General features: G+C 37.5%; 1 protein-coding gene across 4 annotated transcripts in view; it reads left to right on the top strand.

The window, feature by feature from the left end:
* The window catches only part of LOC145991006 (early estrogen-induced gene 1 protein), a 135493-nt gene that overhangs the window by 116400 nt on the left and 2542 nt on the right, over positions 1-16551 (top strand). Inside the window, exons 7-9 of one of the 4 annotated variants that reach the window (XM_083126661.1) lie at positions 2297-2575; positions 6443-6568; positions 14825-15009. In XM_083126661.1, the coding sequence (XP_082982787.1) occupies positions 2297-2575; positions 6443-6568; positions 14825-15009 (590 nt within the window). The remainder of the gene's footprint in view (positions 1-2296; positions 2576-6442; positions 6569-14824; positions 15010-16551) is intronic. The other 3 variants (XM_083126663.1, XM_083126662.1, XM_083126664.1) reach the window with 3 other exon arrangements.

The raw sequence follows: 16551 nt of genomic DNA, 5'->3' as shown, positions 1-16551 counted from the left end.
TGCAACTTCAAGTTGCATTTGACTCCCTTTCAATGTGAGACAACTAGTGCCATTTTCCTGCAATTGAGGGAACTACTAAGGCGTATCAAAAAGTAATGACTCCTGCCATCCCAGATCTTTAATAATGCACCAATCAAGATAAACTACATCATAGTGAAGCCTCTTCTACATATGCCTACTGTTCCACATAATCACCGTTCAGTTCAATGCATCTATGCCAACGTTGAACCCAAGTGTCAAATCCATGTTGGCAAAACTCTGGAGTTTGCTGTCATTACTATCTGCAGTGATCTTGCAGTCTTGAATTTTTTGGGACTTGGAGGACCACTATGACGCCATTGCATCGATTGCACTTTACTCTCTGGGTCATACATATTCATCCATGTTTCACCTCCAGTGACCCAATCTTTGAAAAAGTCATTCTGATGTGCTTCAAACACCACGACCAGGAGCTCTTGCGACACTTCCTCATGCCTAGTGCACATGTCTGCGGTCAGTTCTTTGGGAACCCACTTAGCACACACTTTGTGGTATCCTAAGTCACAGACTAAGGCCTGAGAAGACCCATAAGACACGTTAAGTACGGCTGCCAACTCCTCGATTGTGATGCGCCGATCCCGACGAATCAATTCATCTGCCCGGCGTTTCTTGTCCTCCGTCAGTAATGTTGATTGACATCCGCTGTGCGGTTTATTTGCAATATCCTTTGTTGAACCTCTAGACAGGGGGCAACCCTCTTTTGCCAAGAACTCAATCACAGCTCTTTGTTTATGCCTCAAATCCATGGCTTCCTTCAGTCAATCTGAAACATAAAGTACACAAGTGTTAGTGAAGGTCTAATATATCACATAGTAATAACACATCAACGCGCTACACATTACAAAATAATATACGAGGAGGCATTACTTTTTGATTCCTCCATGTATTTTGAACTGAATTTGCTATTAGAATAGATGTCTTGTGCACAGGGAGTAAATATTATCTTCTGAGAACTTCTGTGCCAGTGCTTTACCAGTGATTTACCAAACCAATCTCTGGCTAGTGCTTGGAATGGCAAGGACCTAGGCTCATTCCATGGTTGATCCTCAAATTCACCAGAAATTAGATGAGGGGTAGAAAAAAATTAAAATAATTGAGAAGCCGGTATATTTTTTCAAGTAGAGCTTAAGAAAGCCATGAATATAAGTAAGATAAAGCTACACATTATGAACTATGATCTTAATACATTTAATTTATTAATTAATACAAGATTGGATTAAAAGTAATTAATTATTGAGCGACCTTCCCTACCATATGACTAGATTTTAAAATTCCGCTATCAACATTGCAGAAATTTTTAATAGCTTGTTTAGTAGTATGATTTAATTATACACCTGATACAGAAAACACATACTCTATTCATTATTTTTAAAAAAAGGTAATGGAAATTTCCATAAGCAAAGTCGAAATATTAAAATAATGTATTTTTTTTAGAACTGAATTCGAAAATTCAAGTGCCAGGTAAAAATTTTCAGGCACCCCTGAGTTAGATAATTGCCCTGCCAATAAGCTATTCTGATAACTAATTCGCTATGATTTAATGCTTTTTATTATGATGGAGACCACTCTTTATGGATTGTTTACAAGGATTATCAGTTCAAGTGTGACTTACTTCTATGTTACCTAAGTTGTGGTTCTTAATACTAGAATCATTCCACAGTTTATGATTGTTTAGTGCCTGTGCCTAAGAGGCTCTTATAAGAAGGTATGGAAATGCACTGCACTACCCTAATTTATGGCTGGGATAGGTTTGTCTGGAGGCATATATCAACTTTCCAGGCATGCTTTCATTGCTGAACACAATGCAAAACTTTGCCTCCTCAATGTTCAGTTTTTGTGGATATGTGTACATGTATGGGATGGGAAGAGGTGTATTAAAATTTAGTATGTTATTTATTTTTATGAAAGCATGAATATAGTCTTAGGTTAGATATCTGAACCACAGGGCAAGCAGTTTCAATTTAAATACGTTGTAGTTACTGTTTTAGTAGTAGACTGTTTATTTAACTGTGAATTTTATACACACAATTCTTTGTTACTTGTGTATGTGTTAAATAAAAAGCAGCATGTAAGTGTTGTACAATTAATGTCAAGCATTAACAAGATTGCATGGCACAATGATACTTTTTTTTCATTAAGTGTATTTTTTTCTGTCAACAACAGAATGCAACTTGCACAATTCATGTTGCTTTTTGTTGTATACAGCTGTTAATTTCTGCATTCCAGTGGAATTAGTGATGATGCTGTTTTGTTATAGGTCACCCTCGTGGCCTGTCTGGGCCCCACGCCTTCCCTTCTTGCATGGCAGTGCCCCAAATTCCCTTCGCACATCCCCACCAGGCGAAATCCCCTCCGACTGTAGCAACAATTCCTTGACCTCCCCATCCACCCCTACCACTCCAACATCACGCCAACATAAGGAGCGCTTCCCTTCCACCGGCTCATACTTAAGTCCCATAATGTCCAGATCTAGTTGTCCACCCAGCAGTCCACTGGCACACTCTGGGAGTGGGGATGTTCTTTACAGCCTCCGCAGGTATGCAACGTCACAAACATGTTAGCATGGTTAGTGAGATTTTTCTGTTATCACATTTTGCACCCCCCTTTTTTTTTGCATCCTAGAATGCTTGTTTGTGGTTGCGCATTTGCCTTGCCCTTTTGCATGGAGATTTGATGCAGGCAACAGTAGCAGTTTTCTTTCTAAGTTAGAATGCTTGTAGTAGCAAGATAGTGTATACTTGCTAAGCACCTAGTTTTCAGTGGTAGACGTTGTGAAGGAAAGGTTAAAGAAAAGGCAACCAAGGAAAATGTAAACACACAATGTTTGGGTATTTCCACCCCAAAATACATTTTGCTCTATTATATACAGTTTTGTTTCACTTCATCATGTGTCTTCCTCTTCTGTTTGCAATAACATTTAATGCCCTTCTGTTAAATTGATCCGTGATAATGAAAGTATCTGAAAGAATGATTTGAAATCTAATAACTAGTAACAACTGGGGGTCTACAATATCATCATCACCTTGTAATCAAGGGGTCCTGGGTTTGATACTGGGTGGAGGCACTTTAAACACTAAGTCCAGTCTGATAGCCTCTGTGAGAGTAAAGTTAAAAACAAAATCAATCGGTAACAACTAATTCCAATCTGAAATCTAGATATCATGATATAAGTTCAAAATTATGAACATTAATTAATTTCATTGTGCTTCTTTAGTGCAAGAACACTTAAGGGATCGTATTAAGAAACTTAAAATGTAATATCTACCATAAACCCTGCTTCAGTGAGTAATGCCTGCCAAACTTGTGCTCCTTTACAGCAGTTGTCCTGATAATATTGATTAATTTGGAGAGAGAGAGAGAGAAAGAGAGAATCTTGAGTAAAGATGTAGATGTGTAGAGTGTGTGCTATTCTCATTACATGTTTTAGGCATCGTGTGTGGTTCAAGTCCAAAATATTGCTGTTATATGCACACGCAATTCTACTAACACTCATTATTTGTAAGAAAGTGTTGACAAATAATAAGAAGTAATAAATGTTTTAGTGAATGATGATGAAGCATGGAACATTTACAGAAATTTTGTTGTCACTCTATATAAATTTTATATTGCTTCTTATCGGTATCTGTGGAAATTTCATCCCTACTTCAAATGTTTACAATATTATATACATTAATGGTATGTGCAGTGAAGATTTTATTAGTTCGAAGGAATATCTTTACCCCTTAAAGAATAAGTACCTGGGAGCATGCGTTGTCTTAAGCCAATTTTCTTAAGACTCCCTACTCGCGTATGTATTGGCAGTGAAACTAACACATTTAGTGTAATCTTAATTTCCTCCTAAGACCTTAAATTAAACATATGTAGGTGTTTATTCCTTACATGCACAAACACTGAAAAGGTATTTGAATATGTGGATAGGCTCCGGGTACAGGGTGTGTGCAGTTTCGAGTCTTCTGGGGGAAGCGTAACAACTTTTCTCCTGAGATTTCGGCCTGTGTATGGTACCAGTGTCTGTCAGGGGGGAAATGAGGAGCTATGAGTGAGTAACATAACCTATCATGGAAAACATACGACGACTCGTGGTTCGTTGTGCTGACCACACGTCTCCTCGTAACTGCTTGGATGATCTCCACCTCTAGTGAGAGTGAGGCCGGCAGTCTGAATGTAGGCTCTGGCCCTGACGGGCTGTTATGCCAATTGTTATAATTATTAGCTTAATATATTGAGTGTGCTTGTAGCTGTTGAATTAAGTTTTTGGTCATCAAAACTAATCTTGCTTGTGTTTTTTATCTTTGTAAGCATGCCGATGTTTAGGTATGATGACATTTAAATTCAATAATTAACTATCTCATTTTCGGGTGGGGACCGGAATGCAAATTTGTAAATTTTAGAATGGTGTAACAGTAAATTTCCACCCAATATATTAATAAACTGGAATTTTCCATGAAATTTCAAGGAAATTGGGAAGTATATAGAGGGGATGTTATGGTGTTAGAGAGGGAGAAATTTGTTATAAAACACCATTTAATTCAGGAAGTAATATTGATTTATATACATGTGCATGCACTCAATGTCTCTCTCTCTCTCTCTCTCTCTCTCTCTCTCTCTCTCTCTCTCTCTCTCTCTCTCTCTCTCTCTCTCTCCTCTTTTCTCTCTCTCTCTCTCCTCTTCTTTCTTTCTCTCTCTCCTCTCTCTCTCTCTCTCTCTCTCCTCTTTTCTCTCTCTCTCTCTCCTCTTCTTTCTTTCTCTCTCTCTCTCTCTCTCTCTCTCTCTCTCTCTCTCTCTCTCTCTCTCTCTCTCTCTCTCTCTCTCTCTCTCTCTCTCTCTCTCTCTCTCTCTCTCTCTCTCTCTCTCTCTTCTCCTGCTTTTACTCTCTTTCTCCATTCTTCCAGAATTTCACTGTGTTAAATTACTTCCTCCTCGTACTTATCATGCAAACCAATATCAAAAGTCTAGTGTGAAATCGGGTTTTAAATGCAGAACTAAATTTTTTTGCCTAATTTTTTATGTTTATACTTTATTCACAACCAGGTAGTACTTCAGAATATTAGTGAAGTTACTTCGTAAGCATTCTATATATTCTGTGTACAGTATGCTACAGTTTGAAGAAGTTACAACTGTTACATAATGAGAATTGCCTGAAAGAAAAAAAGAGCTGCTTATCTCAAAATCCAATTACTGTTTTATTTTTCTGTGCCCAGTAAAATGAAGAAATTATGAATATTTTTTACTTTTTACAATGAAGTTCTGACAACCTTTTGCATACATATATTATCTTGCCAATACAAAGTTATAAGGATTTAGTACAGATTATTCTTAATCATGTGTATGTAGATACAAAAATTTTAGTGTGATAAGGAGTCTTATAGTCCCTTCTACAGTATCCTTTCCGTGTAATCCTTGATTATGGCACAACTCCATATTTCAGATATTTTTCTGAAACAGTGTACTTAAATGATTCTTGAAGCTTTCTTGGTGTCAAATGTTGAAGAGATACTCTCTGATGTCAGTCAAGTCCGTTCTGGATAGGCTTCAAAGCATTCAAGACCAGTCAGTCTCATTTTCAGGGATAATTCAAACACCATATCAAGTTATACATATATTCCTAGGTTTTGAAAATCATGTTTACAAATTCCTACTGAACACTGAAGTTCTGTAGGTAGCAGAAAGTTACAAACTTGTTTACAGAATAATCAATACATAAATGCTGGGACATGTCATTATTGACTATTGCTCGCTCTTAGCCAGTCAATTGACCCCATACTGACCTTCATGGCAGTGGGGCTAGCTTTGATGCCAGGTGTCCTGGGTTCGAATCCCAGCCTGGGCATGGGTGTTCCTTGTGAGTATTTTTTCATCATATCTTCATCACGATTAGCCCAAAGTGGCCGAAAAGCATTGCTAAATAACAAAAATGAATGAAATCAAATGGTTTAATCTGTAATACGTACATAATGCACATCATTTGTTCAATGTGCTCATTATTTGTTGTCAATGGTGTGAGTGCATTAGCAATTACCACTGCTTTTATGTTTTTAGAAGCCAACTATGTTGTGCACTTTGCTTCTTTACGATTCACGAGCTATCTTTGTTTGTCATATTATCCTCCCCCCCACCCTTTTCAAGTAATGCAGATTACTCTACGTCACTTCTAATTTGTGTGCTGAAAGCTGATAAAAAAATCTTGTTAAGGTAAGTATAGGACAGAACTCGGGCATCACATGCAACTCTGCCTCTAGTGCAAAGGTAGATTTCGAAGAATGCATGGCAGTAGCAACATTTTTTTTCTGGCCACCCTGCAGCAGGATTTGATATTTCTTGAGACAGGATTTCATTTCGAACGTTTTCTCTTTTATGTGTAGTTCCTTAACTTCTTTTTCGAATCTCTATCACTTTGTTCCAGAAACCTGGTTGTACAACATAGAAAACTATTGGAAGGATCTGCAAAGCCGTCATCTACTTCAAATAGCTCAGATATTCATTACGAAGAAGAGACTGAAAGCACAGATCATCAGAGGAAAAGTCTAGTGTTAGTCTTTTCAAAGAAGTTTTCTGTGGATATATGTTTCCGAATGTAGTGGTGTGTTGTTTTTCTAAAAAGGAATATGACCAAAGGGGGAAAAACATGCATATATTATGAATTGTGCAGTAAGTGGTGTGACATGTGCAATTTTTTAGTGGTTTTAGTTTTTATTTGACGTAAACCATACATAACACATACACATACACGTGCACACCTGCACTGCCAGATCAAAAATATCTGGATAATTGCCAGTTTTCAAACTATTGTAATGCAAATAATATTAAGTTGGTTTATCATTTGATGATATCGTAACTGCCATTGTTCTATAGAACTTTCATGATATTTCTGTGGGGCCTCCTCAATGGTGTAGTGGCAATGTCGTCACCTTGTAATCAAGGGATCTTGGATTCGATACCTTGTGGATGCACATTATACAGTTGTTCAGATCCCATTTTAAACTGTAGGTCCAGTTCTGCTGTGCATAAAGTGGACTTAAAACAAAAGAAACCAAACAAAATTGAAACAATTCAATATCGCTGTGACTAATTCTATCACCTTGTAATCAAAGGCAGAATACATTTCACTATTTCCATTCCCACTTTAAACAGTGTGCTTGATCCTCATTACGAAGCCAGCAATCTTAAATTTGCACCCTGGTTAATGTATGGGGTGTGGGTAAGGGCAACGCTACTAAGTATGCAGTATTAGATGCTGCTAAAAATAAAAACTTTATTCCACCTACACGATTAATTATCAAGTGTAATTTGAGACCATAAAACCAGCCTTTTGTGTGTCATCAATTTCATTATTCATCCTCATTGTCATAATTAACCTAGAAACTTAGACAAGTGACTTGAGAGTAATCAAACTAGAAGTAGAAAATAGTAAAAAGCTTTGCTGAACTTTTGTCCATTTTATTAAGAGTTGCTAATGTTGGCTTCACTCACATTAAAATTTTAAATTCCACTTTCTGAACTGAACCATAACGTTCAGATTTGTTATTTCCAAGGAATGATATTCACTGTGCATGTTCGACCATCAGACCAAGGCAACAGAATGCACAGTCCGCATGCGAGGCAAGCAACCATGTGCAGTTTGTCATGTCACTTCGGTACAAAATATTGCATTTATTTTCTGTAGGTTTGTTTCCAAGTAACAACAAGACACATAGTGGTCGGATCCCATTTTAAACTGTAGGTCCAGCCCTGATTAGACTATGCATAAAATGCACAGCAGAAACTTAGAAATATAAGAGAATAATTCCTGAGATTTTCTGTTCCTCCATCTGAAATTTTATTTCCTTAATGCAAATCAAAAGATGATGTTAATACTTATAGAATGGTCTGGAAATGTATTAAAATACTATGTGGAAAGGTGAGGGAATTTGTTCAGCAAAATCAGTGGGAACCCATCTTTAAGCACTGAATTTTACTGTGCAACTTGGTCCTTCTATCTGCCTTCTACTCCTTGAAGATGCACTCTGCAATAAAATCATAGTTAATCTGGACCTGAAAAATTTGGTTGTAAAGGTCGTTATATAACTTTCTGTAGTGAGTCCTTCATATGTGCATTGTAGGCCATTCTACTGCTCATTCTTAACTTCACTATTCAGTTGGGGTCCAGATATTTTTGATCTAAGTGTACTTTTCATTGTTCATGAAGGCTAAAGGAAATAATTAAATACTGCTGTTTCTGCCTCCTTGCATAACTTCACGTGTAGTGTGCTTGTAGAAAGAGCACCTGCATCATTTAGTCATTTCTGTCAAAGCATTCCTATTTCCTATATTATGTCGGATTATTATACTTATAAATTTGTGTAACCTTATGATTGGAGCTGTTGTTTGCATTGAGTGATACCAGGTTCAATTCTTGGTCCAAATTCAAATTTTGATTTTCACACACCTTGAGCACACCTTTTAAATTGCCCAAGTAGGAACTAAAAAAATTCATAATTTGCCTTAAAATTAGCAAGTAACATGCAAAATAAAAGAAGATACAAAATATACAGAATGTATGTGTGTTGTGCTATCTGAAATTATCAGTAGTATTACTGTGATATTTGAACATAAGCACATATGATTGAGAACCGATTATAGTCAGTAGGGCATCTCACTGCCACGCTGGAGACCGTGTTTGATTCCCAGCGTTGGTGATCTAAGGTTGGAATTTTTCCGTCCTTGTCCCCACATAAAGCAGCTCTGGGGCTCACTCAGCCTTAAATCAATGGATCCCTGGGGAGTAAAGGCAGTGGAATGGTGCTGATCACATCACCTCCAAGGTGGCCAAGATCGAGAATGTGTGGGGCCCCACCCCCACATCCCCATAATGTGCCTTCATGTAATTAGGCACTCCAAATTTGATTGGAGTATTTAATTACCCTGGGAAAAGAAAATTTTGGTTTTGTTGGCAAATCAAGGTGAACCAGCCACCCTGCTGGTGAGGGAGAAGAGTGCACAGCAATTTTAAAAATATATACATCTTCACAATAGTCACTTCTGCAGCCAAGTGCATTGAGGGCTGGACTGACAATCTTGCCACTGAATGTCTCAGATTTGAGTCCTCGTGTTGGATTCACCATAGTGATCCAAATAATTCAAATTAATTTGTTTAATGTAATTGGAAATAAAGAGAAGTGGGAACAGAAACAGCAAGTTTTCACAAAGCTTTCTTGTCCATAAAATAGGTATAATTATCATGCAAATAAGAATTAGTATTTAATAACATGACGAAAAAGAGAATACAAGTATTGCACATGTTTTCACTGCACATTCGACAGAGTCCATGTTAGTAAGTAATTCATTGAGTCTCAATGTGCATGTTGTGTGTGTTGTGGTGCATGCTGTCGTTTCCTCATTTTTTTATTGTATGATAGTGGATTTAATTGTTTCATCAATAATTTCATAAAAGCTTCATAGCTTTCGATGTTGCAAAGTACGTGAATGTTGCGTATTTGTACATGCAGCGTGAAGTTTCATCTAATTTTTTTCTGTGGAAAAAAGTTTTTGTCACATATTTTGTTGTGTTTGTGGACATTTTAACTCGGTTGGTCATCTGACATTGGAAATGTTACATCTGTATTGTTGTCCTGTAACAGTCCATCCAAATCTTCCAATCATAGTGGTAAGAGTGAAGTTCCTCCTGACCCCCGATTTACCAATGGTCATTGTCCCAAAATTGTAAATGTTCGTTTTCAGCTTTTTATGTGATGATGAAAACTAGTTAATTTTTTGGAGCTTCTTATGCATTCATTATTAGGAACGGGTATTTTCATTTTTGCTATGGTATTTATATTTTTGTTCTTTATTTGCATTCGCAGTTCATAATGTTTATTTGCAACATTCAGCAAATATTATTTTATACTTAATAAATTGATTTAATGTATATTATTAGGGCATTACATTATAGTGCTTTTAATATGTAGAATTGGCTTAGTTTGCATGCTTCCTCCTCCCCCACCAAGAATGTTATTTTGTACAGGTCAAGGACCTTTTCGCTAACTATAAGGAATGGAATGGATACTGTCTATAACATAATATGTTTCAATATTCTAAATGCTATATTAGGAAATAATGAAATTTTAATCAGTAACCTACTTTCTAAAGCTAATTGCACAAGTAACAAAATTTCCTTCTCTACTGGCCACTGCCAGGCCCAGGTTTAAAAAGGGTGAGGGGGGAGTTGCGACTGCCTCAACTGCAAAGCCATCTCCACTTGGTAAAATATTGCTTTGAAAAGGGCCACAAGATGAAAAAAAAAAAAAAAAATGAGATCAAATATTAAAAAAATATATAATTAACCATATAACATAACTTGACCTAAATATTGCTCGCCTCCGTGGTGGAGTGGTTATCAGTGTGTGCTCCGAATCCAGAGGTCCCAGGTTCAAATCTCAAGCCCCTCAGTCTGGGCATGGGTATTCTTTGTGAGTGTCCCTTCACCAATTTCATCATATCACCCCTCATCCTTATCTTGACGATTAGCCAAAAGTGGAAGAAAAGCGAAGTAAAATAAGCCAAATCAATCAGTCAATCAATTGACCTAAGTACATAAGAGCATTGATTATCCGAATACCAACCAACCAAAACATCGGTTAACCGAAAGCATTCCAGTCGGCAAATTCAAATGTAGTTCCGCTAGCAGCCGCTAGTGCTGGGGTGCTGCAGTGCTTTCACCCTCCCTGTGGACTTCTTTTCCTAAACTGTAGGCCTACTTTACTGTACTACTTTATGTAAGGTATGTATTTGTAAGACGTGTGATACAAAATATATACAGTTTTGTGTTTAATATCACTGCTTTTTTTTATATATTGCTCCTATGACTTTTTTCGTAAATGATCGGTTATCCGAAAAATCAGTTACCCGAACATCCCCAGTCCTGAATTGTTTCGGATAATTGATGCCCTACTGTATTAGAGCACAGTTGTATAATATGGGTGGATGCTGATCATGATTTTGGCGTACGTCCTGGCCACTGCATACGACTGTTTACTTTGCAACTGACTTTGCCAACAAACATGGTGGGTGTAAAAGGAGAGCTAGTAGTGGATAACTATGGCATGGTAACTGTCAAAGCTATGTTGATGCATTTTGTCCATCAGGGGTTTCATTCACTTATCTTTTGCACCCAAGGCAGTCATATCAGATGGCTTTACACTGGTGGTCTCAGGGTACAGCCCCTTGAATAACGTAGTGTGGAAAACGACCCAAGAAACTGATTCCCGAGATGGATGACAACATAGATGGCAGTGCAATCAGCACAGCTGCTAATTTTCTTATGAAAGTAATGCGGCTTAGTTAGTTTTTGGAATATATTGTGTAGATTTGTTTGTCTTGAAAGGTGGTACATGAATTGATGGAAACAGTTATATTTGTGGACTGATTTGCAGTCACGAAATGGCATGAATTTGGAAAGAAAAGTAAAATAAAATTAATAAATAAATAGCATGCGTAACGAACACAAGAAGATACATCGCAATGTGATTCCGGACGTCAGGTGTTGGATTGTGTACTAGAGATTATTTTTCTATGTTATTAGAATATATGTAGTATCCTGAGAGATATTTCATACCGAGACGACAAACCACAAGTGTCCCTTGGAAGCGAGCAGTTGGTAATCAATGCAGCCTTTCGAACCATAGAAACACAAGCTCTGACTGCACAGTTTCCTCAAGGAGAAGAAGATTTTAGATCAAAGCGACACGTGACAAACGATATGGGGATTTCACACCAAAGCAACATGTGTCCTTTGGTCCAAGGCAACTTTCGTACCGAAGCAACACGCGACACATATCACTTGGAAACAAGCCAATCAAGAGCAACATTTCACATCGTAGTGGCACAGGCCAGCGTTCTGTTGGTGAAATTCTCAAGCGATAAGTGTCGCGTGCTGCTTGTCGCTTTGGTGTGCAATCTCCCTAAAGCAAGACACTCATTGCATCGCGAAGCGCAAACAACAAACCACGGCAACACGTTGCAAGCTATTTAGGAAAAGGGCCCAGTATGAGCGACACGTGTAACGACAAAGTGACACGAGTGGCTTATCGTGTCACCTAGATTTGCTGTTCGCACAATTAACAGCAAACGCTTGCTAATAGACTGAAGGCACCATGTCGCTTGTCACTTAGTTGGGAACTCCCCCTGTGGCACGTCGCTTCAGTCTGAGCACCCTTCCTTTAAGGAGCCTTCAGACCGAAGTAACAAGTAGCATGCGAATACGGCATATGAACGTGTCGTTTGCTGTTTGGACCCTCATGCGCAATGAATGCTATTTTACAGTCTGGAAGTGTCTGTGTCACTAGTCACATCAGTGTGAACATCCCGTGTCGCTTGTCCCATTGGTCTGAAAGTTTCCTTACACACATGTCGATGGCACTAAGGAAGTTTTGTGGGTTTTTCCTTGTCGTTTCATGCTATCATCATTATCATCATCCCGCGATTAGTTTAAAGCGGAAGAAAAGATACCAAAAATACAATTGCTTCAGTGTGTATATCTTTAAAAGAAATGATGATGATGATAATAATAATGAACCTAATTCATACACAAAAATTTAGTTACCAAGAGCATTCAACGCATATTTTTTCTCCCGTATTATCAATGAAAGTATAACGATAACAGGACGTGGTCGACTGTCTAGAATTTTCGTTAATATCTTCGCGACCACTGTGCCAAATATAGCAACTATCACATTCATAGAAGTGCTTCATGTAAAATAATGAGACGTTGCAGCAAAAACTCCATTTACTTCCATTATAAGCAGATGAATGCCATGCAGCTGTACCGACACCAGTGCCTCTAGCGGTATCATATTCGAGTGGAACCAGACAGATAGCCAAGAACAGTGCCGTTTTCCACACTACATTATTCAAGGTGCTGTACTCAGGGAGTCTTGCCTCATATGCTGCAGGCACATATATCTTTGAACTTGACTACACCTAATTTGGCAGTGAGAAGGGCACTTAGTAGGAAATAAGGTACTGGTCCAGAATTTCTTGGATATTTATCTAAAAATTGTGACAGACTCCATTCCTTATGCTTTGTGGGAGGTACTTTTGCATCTGATTATACAGGGTGTTCATAAAGTCCCGGTATGATTACAAATGTAATGTACATTGTAATGGTATCGGGACTTTATGAACACACTGTATATTCAGTGGTATTTCAATAACTGTAATATTTTTTCAGAATGATCTTCAGTGTAATTTATGTATATGAATTATATAATAAGTATTTACCTATAGAAATGTACATTGCTGTTGTCGATAAGCAGTTACGTCCAACCTAAATGAAACATGAAGTACATAGATCTTGTTAAAATAGTACAATACAAGTTACAGCTTGTGTTTGGAGTGAAAGTGAAAAATACCTATGGTTTTGTAGATCTAAAATACATTATTGATTCTTTAATGGAGCTATGTTATTTTCATGTGGCACACTGGACTTTTCTATTTGTAGTCGTTTGTAACCTTAGTTCTGTGCTGGAAGTAATGTCATGTGTGTAATGTTTCTGCTAAGGCTCTAGGAGCTACCAAGCCTTCTATCAAATGAATGCCCCATACATGCTCATCACACCACTTCTATATATGAGCCAAAAGAATAAAAGAAAAGTAATTCAAGATTTCATCTCAAATATCAAACTCAAGTTTTTCAACTTGGAGAAAGTTCATTTATACCTCTGATAACACACACACACACACACACACACAAAAGCTTTTAGAAACCTGCTTTCAAGATTTATAAGTCTGAAATTAATAAGACAGGAGCAAGCAGAATCTTAGCTACAGGGGAGGGTGTCTCAGGTGCTGAGGCAAGGAGCGTGCCTAACAAGCAAAAAGAACAAAAGTGGTGAAAGATTAAATGTTGCATCACCCTGTTAAAGAATTGTCAAAAAGAAGTAGATCTATAAAGTTTCTTGCTCACTTCACTTAATAGTTTAACTGTTTCTCCAAGTCCCATCCATTTGATACACGTTGAATAAAAACTGATATTGCATGTGATTTGTTCATGATTAGTTGCTGATGTAGTATACCCAATTTATGGTAATTCTTGGTTCTAAAATTTACCCTCGCACTTGCTTAAATACAAACTTATGCCTCCTTTAGATGGAAAGTACTGGATAAATGATGGCTAAAACTATGTGCAGGGGCATTTTAAAAATCTGAAAGGGTCAAAATAGGGCAATACATGTTTCGTGTTTTGCAAGTGTTATGAAGGTATGTACTAGGGCAGCATATGATCATTGTCAGTAGAGATACAAAAGTCTTTTGTTGTGGAGGAACGTGTGCACTTGAATGAAAATTTATGTGCTACCATTTTTACCATACAGCATTGGGATTTGCCTTTTGTGTGGACATCAAATTCCATGCAAGGTGTGCCAAAATCTACTCTTAATCCCAACATGGGAAATAGTTAGCTACAGCTCTACATATAGCATGAATTAGTTCAAATAATCATCAAAATAATAATGATATTTCCTATTATGTGGTAGTATTTCTTTAATTAACTAGCTCGATCTTCGTATACACATGTTGAGAACATTTTAGCATGCAATAGTCATATGCCTCTTTCATCATGCCTTTATGAAGTTGGTTGTTGGATGGTCTACTGCTCACATTGTTTAGGAGCCAAGAGTTTACTGTATTGTATTTTACATTGCTTTTGTCCTTGCTTTGTGCTAATCTGCTTTTTAAGATACGTAAAAGTATTTGTTACTGTTGACTTTGTGACTTTATGTACATGTTTAAAAATAGGCATTTCCTATCGCAGGAATCCCAGCTCTGGGTCAGGTTTCAGTGAAACTGGTTCACTGGATAGGGCCAAGGCGATCGAGCGAAGGAAGAAGGCAGAGGAAGGGAAAGAGTCGAGGGTTGAGCTCACTCGCGTGAATCCCGATGACCTCATAGATGACTTGCTGAAGTCAACGAATCTGGAACAGGATGAGTCAGCTGAAGGTAGGATATTTTTTTTTCTGTTCGTTTGGTAATTCAGCAAGTTTGTGGTGCGTAATTGGAATGTTTTAAATGTCAATGAAACAATACGCAACTTGTACCAAATTTAAATTGTGAAGAAAAAAGTTCTGGTCGTGCAGCAGAACCCAATAGAACCCATTAGAATTTATGGGTTTCTGGATCTTTAACAACCCTGCTTGTAAGTGTCCTGCATTATACATTGACTGTCATCTCTGTGTATATTGAATAGATTTGCCAACACATTGCTATTTGCACATGTAGAATGGAATAATTAATTAATACTGTAATAAGTACCAGGTGATAAAAGCATATTAGTTTTATCAATAAGATTTGCTATAATTTTGCCAGTCCCATATTTATATAAATAGCTTTTAGCAAATTGGTTAGTACAGCATACTATGATTACAGGGGTCCTGGGTTCGATTCCCAGTTTGGGCATGGATGTTCTTTGTTAGTGTCCCTTCATAAATTTCATCATATCATCACTCATCCTCATCTTCACAATTAGCCAAAAGTAGCAGAAAAGTGAAGTAAAATAAACCAAATCAAATCAAATTGTAAATGTATGAATTGACAAGAAAAAAAATAGCTATGAAAAATTGTAATTTCCTTAGAACGATTTCAATTTTCAGTACATACGAATGTAAAGCATGTAAAGTTATTTCATGTTATTGAAAAAGTATGAAAGTCATGGCCCAACCAGAGGTAAGACCTTAGTCTTCGGCATTCTATGCCACAAGTTGTCATCAAATCTTTGAACCATAAGCGAACATAGAGAGTGTTGGCGATGCAGTCAGCTGTTTATTCCTTTGCATTGCTCAAAATGTGCAGCTTTCTTCAACATAAACAAATCACTGTTCCTGGCAGCATGTTTGCATTACACAGTTGGCTGCCTTGGCAATAAAAAAGGAAACAAAGTGAAATCGGATGACGTGTTTCAAGATGGTGATTATACAAAGTACAATATAACATTCAACCTTTACTCAGTGCCAATTTTTTTGCATCATCATGAAGGGAAAACCATCTTGAAACATGTATCGAAAGTAGAGATGTAATGTTTAATGATGTTTAAGTTTTTGACAAAGAATCAAGGTAGGGAAGTTATATGTTTGACAACAGTCTGGCACAATCTAAAGGGAAGTGAGGGAGAAAAGAAAGGACTGTCCGCTCTAGTTAGCAGGTTTGTGGGAGTTGTTTTTTTTGGTTGGAACTGTTTTACCCAGACCAGTAGGCAGAAATAAGATGAAATACCGTCATTGGACACCACTATGCTGTGTGTGTGTAGCCTTGATCATTTCTAAGTTTGGAATGGTAAGAGAAAATTCCCAGAAACTTGAATTTCCAAGAAGATACCATGCACTTTGTCTTAGACATGTTCACCTTTCTGCATGGCTGATGACTTTTTTCAGTGTGGGGTCCTTAAAAACAGATTATATCCACAAAGACTGAAGTAAGTGGGCAGGATTTGTTGATCAATCGTTGAACATAAGTTGCTCTTTTCCTGAATCACACAGTGGACTCGGC

The sequence above is a fragment of the Lepisma saccharinum genome, chromosome 8, assembly GCF_977018435.1.
Source record: "Lepisma saccharinum chromosome 8, izLepSacc3.1, whole genome shotgun sequence".
Taxonomy (NCBI): domain Eukaryota; kingdom Metazoa; phylum Arthropoda; class Insecta; order Zygentoma; family Lepismatidae; genus Lepisma; species Lepisma saccharinum.
This window is presented reverse-complemented; position numbering and strand designations above follow the sequence as displayed.